Source organism: Thunnus albacares, chromosome 17 (genome assembly GCF_914725855.1).
Source record: "Thunnus albacares chromosome 17, fThuAlb1.1, whole genome shotgun sequence".
Taxonomy (NCBI): domain Eukaryota; kingdom Metazoa; phylum Chordata; class Actinopteri; order Scombriformes; family Scombridae; genus Thunnus; species Thunnus albacares.
This window is the reverse complement of record NC_058122.1, coordinates 15,161,336-15,182,504: the sequence shown is the minus strand read 5'-3', so window position 1 is coordinate 15,182,504 and position 21,169 is coordinate 15,161,336. Positions and strand designations below refer to the sequence as shown.

Below are 21,169 nucleotides of genomic sequence, written 5' to 3'. Positions count from 1 at the left end.
TGTTGTGATTCTTGGTAGTGATGATCACACACACACACACACACACACACACACTGAAACTAGGTCATCAAGGCTACACTTTCGAAAACCGAAGTCCCTCCTCAGTGGCCTTCTTTCAATGGGATTGTTTGTGAGAGCAATGTAATTTGCAGACAGGGCCGTGGGGCTTTAGTCTCAGCTGCAGCCATGTTAAATGTCTCCATTTCCCAAGTCTAATAACAGAGACATTATAAGAGCCTTCTCAGACCAGCTGGTGCCCAGTACTGGACAGGGGCAGGAACTGGACTGCCCAGTCCAGGGAGACTCACTCAGGGGTGGGGAGAGTGGAGGGGGAGCCTGTCCCGGCCTGCAGAGCCTGCCAGAGCTGCAGCTAGATGTGTAAATGATTGGGATTGTGGTAATTTCCCCAGTGGCTGTGGTGAAATCCAAAGTTGTGCAGGGTGAGTATGTAGGCTACACGTGTTGACACGTGTGAGTGTGTGAGCATGCAGGTGTGTACATTACTGTATACGCTGGCTTGAATACAGTAGCAGTAGTGGAAAGCTCCGCATATCTTTCCCAATCATCCATCCATCTCTTTCTCTCAGCTATGTTTTATTCAACATGACCCTCTCGTATTGTCTCTCACCCGCTCTCTCTCTCTCCCTCTCGCTCCCATTTCTTCCCACTCTTCTCATTATTCTTTGAGTGCTTTCTCTAAATTGGAGGGGAGCAGGAAAGAAAGAGAGGCGCAGCGCTCACGTGTGACCTCGCTGACCCATTCCTCTTCAAATCCAGGGTCCAATTTTACCGGCTCACCAAACAAACATCTCAGCCATTACAGAAGGCATCCATAATTAATGCCACCTGATATTTGACAACTTGCTGATGGATTTAACAGGCTGGAGATGAAATCCCCGGGACTCCCTACACGTACATGTTGTAGTTTCAACAATTCTCCCCCTGCATCTTTCCTCCTATGCTTTTCATCACTCTTTTATTTGCTTGTTGCCCAATATGTTGTCATTTTTGGTTGATTCTGATGAAGAAGACAGCATAAACTGTGAGTTTGCACGGCCACATGGATCAGCTTAATTTTGATTAGTAACTAAACAGAAATGTCAACATGGCACACATACAAATCGACAAACATTTCCTGTTGTTCCATATTGAATCCAACTGCAAACAACAACCCACACACAACACAATCACGCCTATATCAAAGCGCCAGAAGATTGTGTGTAATTGAGTTTGTGTGACAAGGACCAATGATGATGTTGTATTAAGTACTGGAGAGCAGGCAAGCACTGCCCCTGTGGGGGTCTTTCACAGCTACGCTCGCTACTCTTGAAGAATCACCTTTCTCTGTCCCACATTTCTCTGTGATCAATTCACGTCAGCTGGCCATATTTTATTTAACACTTAATCGTGCTGCTCCCCTCCCTGCAGTTCATTTGTTCACATGTAGGAGAAAAAGAATTAAGAGCACGTGAACGCTCCATTCCACACTCCTTCCCAGTTTCCTGCACTCTCTTGTGTCTGATTCAAGTGCCGTTCGGCAGAAACAGGTCAGCCATCATTGGACCTTTTCTCTAATTAATTCTTCTTTTCATACAGTGCCCTCCATCTGATGGGTGGCAGAGGCTCAAGATACCATAATTGCAAACCCAAGCAGGTTTTTAAGATGGTTGCAATTCTCTTTTGTGATCCGTTTTCACCGCTACTCTCCACAAGCTCAGTGGCTCATGAGTTCTTTTCTTCCACAAAACATCTTTCTTTCTCTCTTTCTTTGTGTGAAACTCTCTTATCCCACCTACCCCCACATCCTTGTCATGTGCTACCTTTCAAATGATATACAGTATCTGACTCAGATAGAAGAGCAGAGCGTGGTTCTGTTTCCTCAGACCTGTAGAGAGATGGCTGAGGCCCTGATTGTGCTGAAAAGGCACCAAGAGAGCAGAGACACGGCTGACAGCGCTCCAAATGGACTGTACTCATGCCAAAGCTGCTCTGATGTCTGCTTTCTGCACATGTAGCAACACCTAAAAGCCCAGAGGATCCTCTAAATCATTGATGGTAAGAATAACAACTGCTACAATATGTATCCAAAATTCTGACTACGTACAAAACCCACAATCTTCTTGATGTTTCAAAGGGTTTTCTTGCAACAATGGGCAGAATAGAGAGTTGTTATTGTGGTTCCAGGACAAGGCGATGAATCGCAGGGAAACTCTGCATTGTGAGCGGAAGAAAGTCACCGATGGAGGTTATGCCGAAGAACCATGGGAGTCGGGGGAAATTTTTTGTTGATCTATTGCATCTATTGGCTTTACTTTCTCCCTGGGAAAAGGGTTTGACAGGAGGAGTGTGAATACCTCTGAAGAAAAAACACCTCAATAGGTTGGGACTGGAATTTATAATAACTTCATTTAGAATTACTATCAACAATTGACATGATACAGAAAGAAATGTAATCCTTAACAGAGATTTAAAGAGATTTTGAATAATTAATCAAGCAAAATATCTGATTTTCTCCTTTTCATATCATTGGAAATTGAAGTTTTCACTGTTGGCCATTCTAAACAATGGATTTTAAGACATTAAGCTCTAGCAAATGAATAAGAGATGAAAAAGTTGAACAGCTCTCTAGTACTTTATATATTCTCCAAACGTTTTGGGCTATATTACCTTTATCAGGATGCTGAGTGCAATGTAGCTGAAAATGTTTTAGAGAATAAACATATCATATAGGAAAGGAATTGTGGGACATGTTTATTAATCTCATTTTTATGGAATTGGAATATTATGGTCATGCTTTATGTGCGTTCTTCGAATCAGAAAATGCGTTTTGTAAAATAAACAAAAAACAGATGAAATGTAAAAAAAAAAGAAAAAAGACTGATTGATCTATAATGAAATCAAACCCAGTGATAAACCAGAAGCTGCTGTGCTTCTTCAGAGGGATTACTCTGTACTTCATAGTCTGCTTTGTGCTCATTAACACATTTTAGCTGAAGATCCAGACAGTTCACACTGCATGACAAATTAGATTGAGCAGCCAGTCCCCAACCCCCACTCCCACAGACACCTACACACACACACACACACGCACACACACACACACACACACACGTGTCCAATCACATGCATTAATGTGTAAGGTTCATGATATGCAAATGAGCTTGTGGCTGCATGTTTAGACACACATGCTTGAGTATTTTGAAACACTGATGAACCAACACTCAAAAGCAAATGTCATGCTGCTGAATGATGCGCTCAAGCCTTTGCAGAAGATACTGGACTATAAAGAGATAACTTAACCCTCCGTTTATCCTTTCTCATCTGTCACATCTGTCCCTCCATCAGTTTTATTGTGTCTTCACTGCCCACAAATAAGAGCACGTTACCCAGACACTCCGCTCACTTCACCTCTTTCTCTCTCTGATCATCCTTCCACCTTCCCTCATCCTCCTTCTTCCCGCCTCCTCTCTCCCTTACTTGCCCTTGCTCTCCATCTACCTTCCTCTCTCCTCCTCTTTCCTCCCCCTCCTCCTCCTCCTCTTCCTCCTCCCGCTGCGCTCTCAACTCGCTCTCATTCCCCCTCGCTCCCTCACACACTCAGGCAGCATCCTCCCCTCTCCACTTCTACCTTCATACTCACCTCTTCGCGCCTCCCTCTCCGCTCCTATCGCCTCCTTCCTCTCCATCACCTACTAACACACATCATCTCTCGCATCTCCCCGTCTGCTGTCTCCCTCTCACCCTCTCCTCCATCTCTCTCCATTCCTCCCTCCTTCTCACACACTCAACCTTGCCGTTTCACGCAAACGCACGCGTACACACACTCCTGCCTGATTGGCACCCAAGGACAGAGCACCCTCTCTCCCAAACCGGCTACCAGGCAGTTTGCTCGCATTGTCAGGCTTCTTGACACTGAGCGCAGCTGAGGAAGAGGACGAAGAAGAGGCCATGGAGCACAGCCACATCTTTCCTGTTTTCTCCCCAAATGGGAGCACCTGGAGCCCAGGGCAGCATCCCTCTGAGGTTGCCCAGGGGTGCCCCCTCGGACCACTGCCTGTCATCTACTACAGCATTCTGCTCTGCCTCGGCCTGCCGGGTAAGAGATGTGCACGTGAGAGTGGGTTTTATGTGTGTTTGCGTTCAATCACGTGCATGTCATACTCATATCTTTGATTAACCCTGCTTCAGTGGGTTGCAGAAGTTGTGCTTTGCATCTTGATTTGTTGTGAACTTGTCTGCAGGTTTGAGTGACTGTGTGTCATGTATAGTGTCACTCTTTGCACACACGCTGTTTGATTTGTCAGTCTGACCTTGTGGCAATCACATGTGCATGCGTATTTGTATGTATTTGTCCGTGCTTGTGTTCGGAATTTGTTTGTCTCTTAGAAATATTCAAGCACCATATAAATAAAAGCAGTTGTATGTGCAGAGCATCATTTACCCTGATTCTTTTCAAAATATTCCATAGAAAAATAAGAAAATGCAGAGACTTGTAAGGTTTTCTTTCATCTCAACTGCACCTTTTTTTGGTCAATCCGGAGTTGGTATAGCTGCAGGTGTGTATGACAGATTATGTGAGTAATGACTCATGTTTGACCTCGGGGACAAGTGTGTGTTACGTGGCTCTGCTTGATGACCTGTATTAATGATGCTTCCTTGTTGTGTCTTTACCGTTGACTGATTAGTCCATTCACAGTCATTGTCAGACCCATTTACTGCCTCCGTCCCGCTGTGTGATCTATGAGAGCTGACCTAGTCTCACACAGGGAGGCAAAGTGGTGTGTGTGTGTGTGTGTGAGAGAGAGAGAGAGAGAGAGAGAGAGAGAGAGAGAGAGAGAGAGAGAGAGAAAGACAGATAGACAGACAGAGACAGGAGGGAGACACAGACAGAAAATGTGGAGGTCAGATGAAAGAGGAAAGTGCTGATGCCTAATCAGAGATTGGGGTTCAGATGTTAAAAGCCCTGTGGACAGTCATATCCTCTCTGATTCAGCCCATCACACATTGTTGATCCTATTCTGTGGTCCAACAGCATAAAGGGTTTTATCATTTAACCCCAATTTTACTAAATATTTGAAGTTTGAAATGACATGAAAAGGCCACACAGTATATTGCCTTCATGACTACAATCTGTGACATTTATTGTCTTAATATAAATACTTCAGATCAACAAATCTTAAGCTCTGCACCCCTTTTCTTTGATAGAGATTGGGAGTGAGATGTTATCACCAACGTAAGCTGTTCAAGTTCAAAACAAATCTGCAATGCAAAGTGAAAATGCCGTTTTGTATGCCAAGACTGCAGTTGCTCCACAGATTTGCTGTCTTGTAAAGGTAAAGTCTTCCTTTCTGATCACATCTTGCTTAATTATTTCTCCCGGATGGCAAATCAAGTCTCGCGCAAGCAATTCTCCCTGCTGTCATTTATAGTCCCTTCTGCGCGGCCGTAGTTTTATTTGATTCTACTGCTGAGTCGTCCCTGCAAATGTGATTGAGGCAGTTTGTTTAATCACTGGGTAACAATAACCTGAGAGTGTAATGCAATCCTACAATAGTTGTCTGAATTAATGGCAGAGTTGAGTGCAGTGGGCTGATACTTTGCAGCAGTGAGTTCGACTTATTTAATCATTATGACACAGCTCGTTCCACTCAAGCTGAATCATGAATGTTTCATGAGCTCGGCATGTGTGAGTAGTAGCAGTGTGACCTATACGGACCCGCACGTATTTAACACTCTCGATGGATTGGAGGCTGTTACCTTGATTACCAAGTGATGTTTCATCAGAATAACAGCAACAGGGTTTCACACAGACGTCGTCATTGTCTGTGTGCGTTTCTCGTAGACTTGACCTTTATGCTGCAGACAGAGAGGGGTCACATCAAGAGCGCAGGTTTAAAGGTGAACGGCGAGATGAAGCAAGGTGATGAGAAAAGGGATTACGCAAGTCAAGTGGCGGGAAATGATTACTGTTTGACCTAGGGAAATGATGAACAGACAGCTCCACACACACACAAAAAAAGGAGGGGATTAACAGGGAGAGACTGGAGTTTAGGGCAGACAAGGACACCCAGAAGAAGAAGAAGAAGAAGAAGAAGAAGAAGAGTGGAGTTAAGAGAGAGATCAGAGCAGTAATAGGGAGAGAGAGATTAATAACAGCAGAGCCAGTGAAGTAGCACCTCTGAGCCCTGAGTGGGGGAGCTACAGACGACAGAGCTGAGACGAATTGCCACCTTTTTAATTAATCGCTAACTCGCTCTCTCTCTCTCTCTCTTTCTCTCTCTTACTCCGTCTCTGCTCACTACACCACACTGCTTGAGACAGAACAGACGTGTGCTAGCATAGCAAACAGCACAATGAAGGAGTCCGGGTTTGAAACAGTCTTTGACATGCTGGGATTACAGAGCTCTTTGTAGAGTACAGTATGTCTCAAGGCACGCACTGCTGGGACACAAACTGTATAGTATGTTGAGAAATCCTCCTTCAGCTGACATAACTGTAAGTGTACATGATCTGAATATATGGCTTGAGTTGAACATTTGTCTACACAATCATTTTTTTTACGTTTGCAGACTTTTTACCTGCGTACCTACTTTTTAGTCCCCCAGTGTGATTTGTTGAAGCTGCTCAGTCTTCAAACAGAAGCCAGTTTGCTGTTGATGCCTGAATATCGCCTATTTGAATGAACGCAAACATCTGTTAACAGAAAACGTGTGCAGTCTGAGATAGTGCAGCACAGCACAAGGGCACTGGAAGAATTAAATTAAAGTCTGTTTACTATTTGATAATTATTCATATGTAATTATGAATTCATTAGCTGGGTGCTAGAAAAGCCAGTTTCACCAAAACTTGCATAATGTTGGCTTTCTTCATCATATTTTCTTTAACATAATAAAAACTTTTTAATTATATTGCTAAATCAACACTGCCTTCACACGTTCGACCAAAGCCTAATTGCTCTGCTTGCTTGCTCTGCCAAGTGCTACGTTGAATTATTAGACACCATTAGCATTAATGTGGCGTTGAGAGTTTTAAGGTGGTCAGTTCAATATCACTGCTCAACAATAGCAGAAGAAGAATTCAAATCATTTACTTACATATTTTAAACCAAACATTTCATCAGTTATTAAATAAAGGTAGGGGAGTAAAAATGACAATTACTGCCTCTGAAATGTAGCTGATAGTATAAAATAGCATAAAAGGAGAACACTCAGGTAAAATACAACAAACTTACAGTATGAACACTTTATGAGTAAATGTACTTAGTTATTTTCAGTTACTGCAACTCAAAAATGGTGCACATTTAAAGGGGCAATATCATGATTTTCCTAATTTTCTGTTATTTTTATACTACTATGATGTTGAATGTCTATGTTAAACATGGTCAAAATTCCGAAACTTGAGGTGAACGTATGTAAAAATGCTCCCCGCAAGTCAAAAGCCCAAACTTCAGCCTCCTGTGAACGTTTCGTTTGCAATGTTACGTCTACTTCACCATCGAACTGACACCAGATCAGTCGCGCATGCCCACAAATGGCCGTCCGCTCCATAGCCTTTGTTGCTAAGGTTGTTCCATCAGTTGTTCATGTCGTCCACTCGCATATTGCGGATCAGATTCGGGATCGATCATGTACAGATGTATTTGAGAAGATAAATAAGGAGGTTTTTTTAACTGTAAATTATACAAAGATATACCAGTGAAGCTCCAGAATATAAATATAGACCTTGAAATGTGCATCATATGTCCCCTTTAAACATCAGTTTATTCTTGACCTCAGAAACTTAATACACAACGAAATAATAGTCACTCAGGGCTTTCAACTAAATCTTATGGTCTTCATCAGCAAATGTCATCATCAGGTGCCATCATGTGAATCGAGTGTGGAACACCGACCACATGAACAAGTGGTCAAATAAGGGGTGGAGACATGTGCGCATAAATGCGTCTCCTGCACATGTACACACAAACACATGTGTGCAGTGTGTTGGTGTGTCCCTTCCCTCTTCCTTGAAGCAGTTTGTGCGGCTGCTTAACAGTCAGCTTGTGTGACTGGCACACGTGCGAGTTGGGAAACATCTCCTCCGACTCCCACTTATCCACACACCCGAGGGGGAAAAGGTTGGGGATGTTTGGCGTTAACAACCCCCGTTCCACGCCGCAGTGTAGGCCAGGTGTCAACTGCTACTTAATGAAGAGATGGGTTCCATCGATTTTCAGTTTGGACTATTCATCTGTCAATCTGCACCAGCGAGAGGGGCATCTATGGTGGGATGGGAGCCTGTTAATAGATGCTATCACACTGAAACTGAAGTGTGAGATTAGGGGGTGTAAACTGACTGAAAAGGAGAGGATGTGAAGGTTTTTGTTGATGCTCTGATGGAAGCAGGGACAGAGTGTGGAAAGGATAGTGAATATTCAGTGAAATCAAACAGAGGGTGGTTGAGGTTTTTAGCTCTGGTTTGTTTCCAGTCTGCAGTTGGGGAAATGTGAAGGAGGGAGGGAGGCAGGGAGAGAAATGATGAGCATGTCAGCTTGTCATGGGGGAGATGAGCCAGAGAGGGCGCGGGAGGACAGAGGGGGCAAGATGAAAAGGGATGGGGGTGGGGATGGTGGGGTTGTTCGAGGCAATAAATCAGAGATGGCGTTGATACAGTGACAGAGCTGACTTTGTTTGACCAGTTGACAACAAAAAGCTGTCACTGCTGCTAAAAGCATTGCAGACTCAATCAGCTCTGAGCAATGCATCAATCTGACGATAAATACAGCGCTGTGATCTGGTTTTAATGTTTCATCTTTCCATCCATTTACCCTTCTTTATGCTCTTCTCTCTGTATTTAATTTCTCTCCTTCTCTATCTCACTCCAGCTAACTTTCACCTTTCATGCTTTTTTTTTTTTTTAAGTTGGAACCTCATAAAACCTATTTGGAGGAGATCCAAGGGCACATTATATTTGTTAGTGTTGTTTATGCATCCATTAAAGATGATAAGCAGGGTTTGTCAGTCGACAATGCCACATCGCTGGCAGTCGGGTTAGCCTCGATGTAAGGACAATCATCTCCACCAAACTTTGACTCACTGTGGCTTGTCTGTACAATAAATGGCTATGGAGGTGAGCAGAGGCAGTGTGGTGACCAGGCAGCAGAGCACTGCAGTAGCATCAATATCACCAGCAGCAACCAGGGCTTCTGTCTCTTAATATCCCATTAAACTTAAATATCCTGTTTCAATTTCTATCTCTTTTCTCATGCTTGCTCTTTTTTTTCTGTCTTGGATTTTCCTTTTTCTTCTCTCTCTCTCTCTCTCTGTCTTCTTCCCTTCTCCATTAACTCTCACATCACAGATGAATCTTACCTTCACAATGAAATGTGTGAGATTATCACATTTGCGTCACATTACAAGCCTTTGTTTCAGTGTAAATGAATTGTGATAAAAACTACATCAGTGTTTCTCTTCTTTGAACAGAATTCAGGCTTGAAAACTTGTCACATTTTCATCTTCAATGTATGCTTTTTTTATATGTATATATACACACTATGTGGCTTTGTAGCTGGGATCTGCTCCTGGCTTTTGTTCAGGGGAATTAAGGAATCGCCCTGCTTTATGTCCGGTCTGACACTTACAGAAGACAAAAGGGAAATGGTTGTCATCAGGAACAAAGTGCCCGTGACCTTTGAAGCAAGCTTTGATATTCACCCCCTCCCTGTCTCTCGCCTCTTCCTTTCCTCCCACCGCTTCGCTGCTCTCCTCTATACCCCTCTCTCTCTGTCTCATTCTGTCTTGCTGTCTAATCCTCTCCTCCATTCCCTTCCCGCTCAATCACCTGCTCTCTTTTTAACTCTCTGTGACCTTCCTCAGACCACACTTTCCTTCGCTCTCTGTGCATTTCCTCATCCCTCTCTTTACCACTCGTTTCCTCCTCTAGTCTTATTAGCCTCCGGATAAGCCGTCAAAGCTCAACCTCAATTTCCTCCAAATGACAAAAAAAAAAATCCTTAATTGCATTGCTTGCTTTCATTCTTTTTTCTTTTCTTTTTTTGGAGGAGAGGATATAATTTTAACTTCCAGTGTTCTGTCTATGTTATATGAGGCCCATGAGAAACCATGAGGGGGGGGGGGGGTGGCAGAATGTTTTGCCACTGGTTTGGAGGGGTTAAGCTGCGCAGCGTCGTTTGTCGACAGCCCGTCTGAACACGTCCCTTTAGTGGTGGGATGAGTCAGCCTCGTTACACACCTCAGGGAGCACGCTGTGCCTTCTCTTTTCCCGCTAAACAACGTCAATGGTCCTGTCTCTCGTTATATTAGAGGAGCAGCGGGGGGAGTGGAGACACAAAAGCACTCCCACACAAATAGACAGAAGGGGTCACCCATGCAAACATTTACACACACACACACACACGCACAAAGACACAAGCAAATGGAGACAGACAAACACACACAGCAGCCCATTATCTGTCCTACAGGTCATTCTAATCCTCTCTCAGCTGGAGACGAGCCCTCTGCTCACTTATTATTCCCTGCAAAGAAAAAAAAATGGAAAAGATGGGGAAATTTTGCATGTGTACATGCGTGTCGGAGTGTGTGTCCGCCTGAATGTCTGTGAGTCCAGGCGTGATATCCAGATGTCTTTGTATGCATGCATGGACAGCTGTGTGTGTGTGTGTGTGTGTGTGTGTGTGTGTGTGTGTGTGTGTGTGTGTCTGTGTCTGTGTATGTGTCTTCCTCATGTCTCTGCTCTGTGTGTCTGCATGAGCGTGCATCTCTCCAGCTCGTCGCCTGTCCCCGTCCCTGCTGAGATGAGCCCTGCATGTGCCACCTCATACCCCCAGAATGCCGAACAGATCCATCCGGCTCTAGCCCCCCGCCCCCCGGCACCAGAGACAACATAAAGAGCAGGAGTCAATTGAAATGAATGGAATGAATGCAAGCTGGCTAGAACTAAATGGAAATGTCAAGCTCGCCGTGGATCCCTTTTGTTTGTCTGTAGAAGGCCGCATCTCACTGGGGAGCCCAAACAGAATAATACCAAGCCGGTGACAGTAAACACCTCACTGTTTCTATTCCATGTCACTCCTCTCTGTTTAGCAGCATGTGGACAGGAAGAAACAAAGCAAGAGAGTTAATGGGCAGAGGTGCAATAGAGAAAGCAAGGTGATGGATTAAAGGTGAGGTCTATTGTACTGGATTTCTAATGGGTCCCCATCAGGAATTTTTTTTTGAGCAGCTCAAGGCTTAACAGGAAACTTTGCCTCAAACAAAAAAGTGCTGATAACGTCCCTCCTCTTGGATAAATCAGGTGAGAGGTTGCAGGTGTACATACAATACACACTGACAGCTGTGAGGGGCAGCTGTATGGGAAACAAGAGTCAGTATGAGCAGACAAGGACAAAAGGAGGTTGTTGAAATGAAATGAGCAAAAAGCCAAGACCAGAAAAATATAGTAGCTTAACAAATGAGCACCTACTCAGACTGTCTGTAAGCCATTTATTCAGTGTTTCTCAACCCTTTTTTGGCATGTGACCCCTTTTTCACACCTAAGTTTACATGTCTTTTACTTGAGACCCCTTGTCACAGGTTGCAGATGTCAACAGGTTATGACCAGTTCAACCAAAATGTGATTCTTCCATCTCAGATTGTTTTTTGTTTGTTTTAGAGGACTGAAGAGGTTAAATATATCTTTAAAAAGAAAACAACTATTTTGTGTTGTAGAAATATGTTTTTATTCTGCTGTCCTGTCCTGTTAATCATCTTGGGACCCAGACTTATCTTGTGACTCCCAACCAGTTGGGAACAACTAGCTTAGATGGACTGACCAGAGTTTTTAGACCCCTCAAGGAAGTTTATGGGCATGGTTACATACTGGTCAATACAATAAATAAGAAAAATGTAAGTAAATGAATAAATAAACAAATATAAAACTGAACCAACACTCTGGTAAGAATTTAATAGTCACTTAAAAGTAGCCATTATTATTTCATTAGTGAATTTATTGGTATTTTTAATATTAGTAATACATAGTAGTAATACTTTTTCAAATTTAACAGTGTTTACACTAATTGTATTGTTAAACCAAAGCTAGGATCAACTGATATATAGTGATACTTGTCATTGATCTCCTGTCATTTGCTCTGTACACAGGCCTAGGGGGAAAAAAAAAATTCAAAAACAAAAGCAGTCTCAAACAACTTGTAGTGATGGCTGTGAGCCTTATTATAAACCTCATCATCCCAATCCTGAAACTCCATATCCTTGAGTCTAAGGTAAACCTGTAATTTTATTGAAATTGCACTCTGGATTGATTGATATCTCTAGAGATATACAACTAGAAGAAGAAGAAACAGGCAGAAAGTGAATGACCAGCAGATGAAAACAAAGAATCAATATCACACTCAACGAGGATTCAAGATGAAAGCAATTTAACTTGTCTGTGCAGAGGCTAGTGTGGTGTACAAGCAGCTGGGCTGGGGGGTGATGGGGGTGTAGTGCAATCCAGTGGCCCTACACATATTGGCTTGTTGAGTCTTGTAAGCTTCTTTGACATCCCATTTATGGTTATTGATAGTTCCTATGTTAATGAATTGGCGCATCACTAATGATCTGTGTGTTCGCTGGCGTGTGTGCGTGCGCAGACATGTGTTAATGTGAGTGTGTTCCGCTGCACATCCTCCAGTCTGGCAAGGACATCTTTAGTCATTATCTGGAGCCGGCTTTGTAATTTGTAATCAGCTGATAGTGGCTGAGGCTGTGAAGTGTGATGTACCAGACTCCAAGCTGCCATATTTAATCCAATCCCAGATCTATTACCGAAGACTGGGACAGGACCACAGAACAGTCACCCCCCCTACACACACACACACACACACACACACACACACAGACACACACATATGCTATATGGACAATCACGGCTGCTAAGTGCATTGATGTCTCAGTAATGCTGTGATGCAGATCAATGTCAGAGGAATCTTCGTCTGAGAAAACAGATTGGAGATGGCTTCATGCTGCACTAGCAAGTTTCCCTACATGAAATGGATTGAAAGCAGTAAAGGGTAGATACAATTACACCAGTACAATATGAAATGGGAATCTTTGGATCCATTGGGAAAATACTGATTTCCTCTTATAATGCCTTTAAATTTTACACTTCCATGTCAAATATGCTTGTCTCTTCTGCAAGACACTTCCAAATATAAGAGGCTTTTCACGATTACTCTTATGTAACATCACACAGTCACAAAAATGTGTCAAAAAATATGTCAACATCAACTTTTCACAAATTACCGTACTTGGTCACAGCAGAAACAAGTTTTAAACTCAACATATTACCAACATTTAAGTTGATATGGCAAATGCATTAGCAAACAGTTGCCTATTTTCACATCCAACAGATACAGAGTGACATTGGCATTCATGTGTAGTTGTATTTGTGTCCACCCGATCCAAATTCAAAACTCCTTCTCTCAGCCTGCCACAAAAAAAAACAAAAAAAACAAGGTGATAAAAGGGGAAGATTGAAACAAGACAAGTAAAGTTGCAGGCTGGAAAATCGCCTTTCACATACAAATAGTCATTAGATAGGCCTACATCGTAAATGTTTGTATACTGAGCTTTCACCTGCATTTTATGGTCTTTATCAGTGAATGGAACTGGCTCAAATGCCATCATATGACCTAAGTGTTACTTGTGGATTGTAAGTCAGAGATAATAAAGATCAAGGAAGTACATCCAATGCCACGTGAGTTGCAATTGAAAACTCTGAGAAAGCAAGTATGTGGACCTTGAGTTGAATTTGAAAACACAATCTCATTATAAACTTGGTGACAAATTATTTTTTAGATAATCCAATGGTTAGCATTTATGAGCATGTGACAGAAAAAATATACAGTATCCCTGTAAATATTTTTACCCCTTAAGAACTCTTTGTACTGACAAGGACTAGTTAGACAGATTTTATTATTTTGCTCAAGCTTCTACATCACAGTAATTGGGAATAATTTGGGAAAGCTTTGCCCATGTCCACAAGCTGTGCACTCAAATGTCGTTAGATAGAAGATTAGGGGAACAACCTGGGAATAAAGAGGGACTATAGGAAACAGAATAGGACAATAAAGAAAAAAAGATGTGTAATAAAGCTGTTCAATTCAATTGCCAACTGCAGTTCCACGTGAGAGACAGAAGCTGTGCTCCTGCTGTCTGATGCAGGCACACAGAGGTCATGCTTTGGTAAACGCAGCAGTGGGATAAATTACATCCAGGCCTTTGTGTCCACATTCTTTTTAGAAAACAATGAGAGAGTAGCATTGTACTCCTCATGTCCTCCATATGGGCTATTTACCTGTCATGTGAAAGATGGAAGGAGGTGAGACAGATGGGGAAACATTTCATTTGGCAACATGGAAGAGAAGGTGTAACAGTATATGTTGGAGGTGTGGAGTAAAGATTGAAAATGAGTGACAGACAGGAAGAGATGGGGTGTCCTTGTGGTTTGTTTTAGGAGCTAAATTGCCGGCGGCAGGGTGGCGGGTAGTAGTGAACTCAGCAGATTGCCAAGGCTGTGATGCTGCATGTTGGCCCCCTGTTTTTGTTGTGGCTTTACTCTTTATTAGAGATAACAATTTGGCCAAAGGCAGAGGCAGGTGCTGCAGAAATTACACAGCAGGTGTAGATGAAGGGAAAAAGAAAAGGGAGAAATAAACAGGGGAAGGATTATAGAGAAGGAGAGCTGGTTGAACATGGTAAATACTGACTGCGGACAGTAATGGATTAGGATATTTTTTTGCATATAGTGGGCTGAAACTGAAAGGAAATATTGCAGGGGGCAGAAGTTGCATCCAAGCTGCTAAATTTGTTTTGGTATAGATATGTTGTTGATGGTGCTGAACAATTTCCACACAATTTGTTTGTTTATCGTGTTGTGTTTGTGCTACCACCTGCCGTACCTGTCCGCTACATCTCTGTTGCTATCGACTGCATCTCTATTTATTTTCTTTTTCTAGTTTGTTGTTGGCAGGATGAGTGTTGCCCCTTTTCAATTACCTGCCCACTAACACTCAATCTCTCTGTTTCCTTCCTTGCCCTGACCTACACCCATTCCTTTTCCAATCTCATCATACTTTCTCCCTCCCCATCATTTCCCTGACCTATCTACTTTCAATCATCTTCACACATCCTTCCTCCCCCTAGCCAACATCCTGACAGTGGTCATCCTGTCCCAGCTGGTGCTGCGTCGTCAGAAGTCCTCCTACAACTATCTCCTGGCACTGGCGGCTGCCGACATCCTCGTCCTGCTCCTCATTGTTTTTGTTGACTTCATACTGGAGGATTTTATTTTGGCCACGCCGCTGCCGCCATCAATAAACAATGCAGTGCAGGTTCTGGAGTTCTCCTCCATCCACACCTCCATCTGGATCACTGTGCCTCTCACCATTGACCGTTACATTGCTGTTTGCCACCCGCTGCGCTACCACACAGTCTCCTATCCAGCACGCACACGAAAGGTGATATTTGCCGTGTACATTGGGTGTCTTCTCTCTGCAGCCCCGTATTACTGGTGGCCTGAGCTGTGGCACAGCCTGCCCGGGGTGGGCAGCGGTGGCGGAGGAGAGGGCAACAGAAGAACTGTGGCTCAACATGTCCTGGTGTGGGCCCATTGTGCCACTGTCTACCTCCTCCCCTGCACCGTCTTCTTCTCCCTCAATGCTGTAATCGTGCGCAAGCTACGCAGACGCCGCAGCTGTTTCCGTCTGCGTGGCTACTCTACTGGCAAGACCACCGCCATTCTCCTCGCCATCACCTCCATTTTCGCTGTCTTGTGGGCCCCGCGCACCCTCATGATCCTCTACCACTTTTACTCCCCTCCTCCAACCTCACAAGGTGCTGGCCGACTGCTCCACATGCTCACCGACTTGGCGAACATGCTAGCATTGCTCAACACCGGTGTCAACTTCTTTCTCTACTGTTTCATCAGCAAGCGCTTCAGGGGCATGGCGGCTAATGTGCTGCGAGCGCTGGTCCACTGCCGGAAGCAGCCCCCGCCATTCTACGCCAGCCACAATTTCTCTATCACAAGCAGTCCCTGGATCTCACCAGCCAACTCCCACTGCATCAAGATGTTGGTGTACCAGTATGACAAAAACGGAAAGCCCATCTGTATTTCCTCTTGAGTCCTCAGCCACCAGCAGCTGCCCCCACCCTCAATCGTTGGGGAACATGTCGGGGCTTTGTCTCCTTGGCGACCAGCTTTGCCCGCATGGGACTCTCTGAGGCTTGAAAATGTCAACACGCCCGGTGGGAACAGAGGTGACAGTTTAGCTAGCTTTGAGCGATAACACAGTGGTAGGGTTAGCAAGGTGGAAAAGCAAACAACAGATGCGTGCTTGGCAGAAAATGGCAAGGCCGCTCATGTTCAATAAAGTAATCACAAAGCAGCGACCAGCATCAAATAGATGTTGATTGTTTCCACCATGCAAAAAAAAAAATTGGTACTGTAAGTGACTGCTGCTTGAGTGAGCGACTCCAGACTGTTTTATTGCCTGAAATCACAGACTGATAAAGACATATCACCACCATCTATCACTGACGTTTATGAGCCACCATTTGTAACAGTGCTAACGTCTAAAGTGACAACTAGATGTATCCTCGTTGAAGCATCAAATGCCTGGTGATATTGGTTCATTAATGGACGCTCTCTGTTGTGCATTGCTGCCAACAGTGAGGAACTTTGAACAGCTGCGCCTTTGTCCACTGGGAGTCATTTCCAGAAAGATCCAGTCAGAGTCTGGGCACGAAACATCTCACCTCGAGGGGTGATTCACTCAGGCAGAGCCACTGATGGTGTGTCCACTGCCCACAGTACTGACTGTCTCTCAAGCAATGTAAAACAGCGCTGTCGTTTCCAGTTTAATATGCAGAGGAGTCTCAAAGGCATGCTAATTTGGGCTTTTATTAAAAAAAATGAACAGCCCTCACTGACTTTCCTTGTGTGTGTGCTGAGTTCATCCTAGCAGTGCAGGTCACTTACGAGTCGGCACATGCTATGGAAGAGCAAGTTATCCCACATCCAAGCTCACAGATTGTTGTAGGATGAGTAGGCACTCTGCTTATTGTTGGTTAAATATTTATTAATGGTAGACTTGACTGTTATTATAGCTTCATACAAATATGAGACAAAAAATATGACTTGGGGTTGGTGGGCTCCAAGGTGTCATTAATCTAGTAATCACATTTCCAATATTAGGAAGAGGAAATTTCTGCTATTAGTAGATAGTCCTCTATTAACTATTAATGGACCCTGATGATTTACTGTTCGCCATTATCTGGATGAATATAATGAATGTAATCCTTTTGCTGTCTGAGACTGAGAAAGAGAGAGAGACAGACAGAGAGAGAGGACAGAAAATATCTGCTTTTCTTCCCTTCGGTTTGTTTCCCCCATCCAAGGTTTTCTGTCCTATGATGCAGCAGTGAATTTGGTCTCACAGCCACAGTGACACATATCAGCTCTGCTCATTCTGCTGCCGGCTGATGGCAGTTCAGTAACATTTTACACCGAAACACAGTCACGTACATCAATAGTGCTGCCTGAGTTCTGCCCGGTAACAAACCATAAATGTGAACATACACACACACCTTGCGCTGTATTGCCAACTGAAAGAGCACATCGAGATCAATGCACATCCATTCTGCAGACACCTTGGGGCATTAGCAGTGTTCATATCCAGCAAGAATGGAGCCGTGGCAGGGCGCCCTGGTGGCCTCATGGCTAAGGCGCATACCACATTGTCCATGGTTTGACTCCTGGCCAGGGGACCCTTGTTGTATGCCATACCCCTCCTTCTCCCCCTGTATTTCCTGCCCAAAACTAAACTTAAAAAAAAGAATGGAGCTGTGCCAAAGGGCAGATTTCTATTCTATTTCTATTACCTGCCTGGAGGAATCAGACACATCAGGCCTTTCTTTTTTTAAATGGATAAGGCTTTAAATCTGATGAATGTTTGGTGCGTCTGTCATAGCTGATAAAGTCATGCCCTCCAAAACTCTTGTTCGGCACTCAAACGTCTGACACTGTTTGGGGACGGGGGAATGTGTGTGTGTGTATGTCGTTTCTTTCTTTCACCTCAGCAACTAATAAAACAAAAACTGGCTGTAGCTGAAAATCAGGGCAAGGGGTTCATAGTTTTGGCCATTATTCATGTCAGTTATAATAACATTTAACGTCACTGCTGAGATATGAGGGCATGGCAAGACACAGCTTTACAATAGAGTTCTTTAAGGCAAATAGCAACAGTTATCAGCCAGTTTAAACAACTTACCAGTTTCATAATATAATTTTAAAATGCAGTGGATTATTAAAGACATTTCCATATGTTTATATTTGTTCTGATTTACATACAGTGGGTGGATTGATACTTGGTTTCACTTGGGAAGATGTTTAACCACTGCCAGATGGCTTGTGTTGCAATGCACATTTGTATGGAAGAAAAATAATTAAAGACAGCAGCAAACAAGATATTCACACATACAGTATCAGCCAAAAGTTTGGACACACTTTCTTATTCAAGTGAATTGGAAGGGGTGTCCAAACTTTAGACTGATACTGTATATGACTGATGAGTTTGTGCAACCGTCATGACTTATCAGACTTACCGTAATTACCAGTTACAGACTTGTAATTTGTATTAATGTCGACTTCCAAGTTGTAAATATGACTTGGAAACATGGATTTTTCTGAAAGCTTCAACTTGGTGCCAAATAATGCAGAAATGCCTGAAAACAAAAGCAAAAATGGATGCCTCATGTCAGCCAATGTCCATTTAGAATTATACCCAAAATTAATTAATTCATTGCTTTATTGTCAATTCACAGTATTTTTAAATCTCACATGGCCAGTTCCTCTAACTCTCCGTCCCATATGATGTAAACGTGGCAGTAGTATATTGGGTCATAAGGTTTTTAGACTGATTAAATTCCTGCACTGTTTGAAAGGAAAGGAGTGTCCAATGATGGATGTAGATGATGCAATATTTGGTCCATAAACAGGAAAAGTAATTAGTATAGAGAAGTCAAAATGTGCCTTTTTAGTGTGACGTATGTACTATTGAAAAATACTTCACCATTATTTCTAAAAATATATGAAAGGTGAGATGAAAAGATAAATAGCGATTAACATTTTAAAAGCACATGAGCAATTTGAGAAACACTATTAAAACTCACTATTAAATCTCATTCTACAAGAGCTGTGACCCTTTAAGACTGCTTGTAAGTAGGTAAAGTTGTGCACAAACCATCCACTCTCAGCAATGTATCTGGTGAGTAACAAGTTATCAGAACCAGCCAGGGTCAAAGGTACATTAACAACATTTATTTGTGCTGTATGTGCACAAATTCAAACTGTTGGCTTACATGATAGTCTTTCCAATTTCTATTTCCATCAGAGATTACTTTATTGGTGTAAACCTGATTCTCCAACTTCCAAACTACCCTGTTTCAGTTCAATTGTGGACTCAAGCCATAACTGGCTCTTCCACCTTCAATTCCCATTTCTTTGTTCCACACAAATTGATTTTCTTCAAAATTGCAGTGAAGGGGGGAGTTCAGATTGCCACCTGCTCTTTATCTTCTTCACTTTGTACTGCTCCCTCTCATCCCTCTTTCCTCCCACTTTATGTCAAATGCACCTGCTCAAAGTTAATTTCACAAGTGTCCTTGTTACTCGTTAACTGATTAGCTTGGAGTCTTTTGTGCCTCGTGTGCATACTGAGCATATCGCTCCATCATTTCTCATCAGAAAATTGATCCATGCATGTAGGGACCTTGAGTTGAAGCTGGTGGACATCAAGCATCATTTGATGGAGATGAATGGCCGAAGGGTCGATAACCAGTAATCACTCGGCAAGCTCCTCGACCTCCAGTCCATCAAAGTCATGACTGTTACAGAGCAGCAAGGTGTTACATTTCATTTAGTGTAAAGGCACTAAAATATGCGCTTTAATGCTAATCAATATTGCCTATATTGATCAGACTGGGATGATTAAAAAAGCAAAATCATAAAAAAAAGGCTTTGGCTTTGGTGCATTAAGCCTGAGGAGCTCATGCCAGATCAATGTTGCCATGACATTCATTTCACGTGGTAACCCTTTTCAGTGTTTCGGCCATGTTAATGTGACATTTGTGAGAGAACCAGGGCCATTGGCGTGCCTCATTCCCTGGGCCACCAGGGAATGAGGCAAGCATGCTGGGAAACCAAAGTGGAGGGATGAGTGGGTGGGTGAAAAGAGTGTCACATGCAGGTGTCCCTTCATATCCCACGTGAGGCACTCGGGAGCAGGTGGGAGGGAGTGTGTGTGACAGGGGGTGATGCCAAGAAATCTTCCCAATTATGAGGAAAAAAATGCCCAGGATCTATATTTTCTTCAGCCAGGTATTAAAAAGATAACCAAACCTAAATCAATCACAGGGGAAAATTGTATTTTCTCTCTTGCACATCCTGCTCTGCTCCGTTTCCTCTCTGTCTGTCTCTCTCTACCTGCTTAGCTCTTCAGTGTGTGTGTGTGTGTGTGTGTGTGCGTGTGCGTGTGTGTGCGTGTGTACATAATGTCCGTGTTAGACAGAAAGAAGCTTTAAAAAGTGTTTGTGCCATAGGACCTGTAATGTACAAAATCAAATATGTATTTATACTAAATCATGAAGAATATAATTACATACAGCACAGTATTATAACAATATATTCATGAATGTACAAATGACGCTTCTGGCATTTTTGTTGGTATTTTTCAGATTGTGATTTTCTACACAATGACCTTTTTTGAGCAGTCTTTTACCTCTCCTCATGGCAGTGTTTCAAAACTGTGGTTTTATGATTGTACTGGAGTGATTATAGGCTTGCATTATTCATTTTTCCCTCCTAATGAATGTATTGACCATATAAAGAGTATGTATTACTGTGCTGTGAGAAAGTATGCAGAAAAGTATTGACCAATATGAATATTTTTGATTAAAGAAATAAAGAACAGTATCTCTAAAGGCTGAGACTGCTGATGATCTGTGTTTTTTTCCCCCTGCATGCAAAATTACACTTTAAACTCAAATAAAAAGAAAGACAGTGAGGGAATGGAAAAAATGTAGTAAGGTAAATCTGAACAACATTATATTCAGCAGTGTCTTTTTTACTTTAT

The 21,169-nt window shown here is 42.9% G+C and overlaps 1 protein-coding gene and 1 long non-coding RNA gene across 2 annotated transcripts; both read left to right on the top strand.

The window, feature by feature from the left end:
• The first annotated feature begins 376 nt into the window (after window positions 1-376).
• LOC122967486 lies at window positions 377-2,490 on the top strand. The gene is made up of 2 exons (XR_006398618.1): window positions 377-2,055; window positions 2,185-2,490. It is a non-coding gene; the product is annotated as an uncharacterized LOC122967486 (long non-coding RNA).
• A 1,352-nt stretch (window positions 2,491-3,842) lies between these two features.
• On the top strand, window positions 3,843-20,957 carry gpr139 (G protein-coupled receptor 139). Its single transcript, XM_044332607.1, has 3 exons — window positions 3,843-4,096; window positions 8,431-8,433; window positions 15,180-20,957. Exons 1-3 carry the CDS (start codon window positions 3,949-3,951, stop codon window positions 16,157-16,159), a joined length of 1,131 nt encoding a protein of 376 aa, XP_044188542.1. The 5' UTR covers window positions 3,843-3,948; the 3' UTR covers window positions 16,160-20,957.
• The last annotated feature ends 212 nt before the right edge of the window (window positions 20,958-21,169 follow it).

Excerpts from the sequence above, each read along its gene's own strand:
- gpr139 (XM_044332607.1), top strand. The coding sequence starts at position 3,949 with ATGGAGCACAGCCACATCTTTCCTGTTTTCTCCCCAAATGGGAGCACC.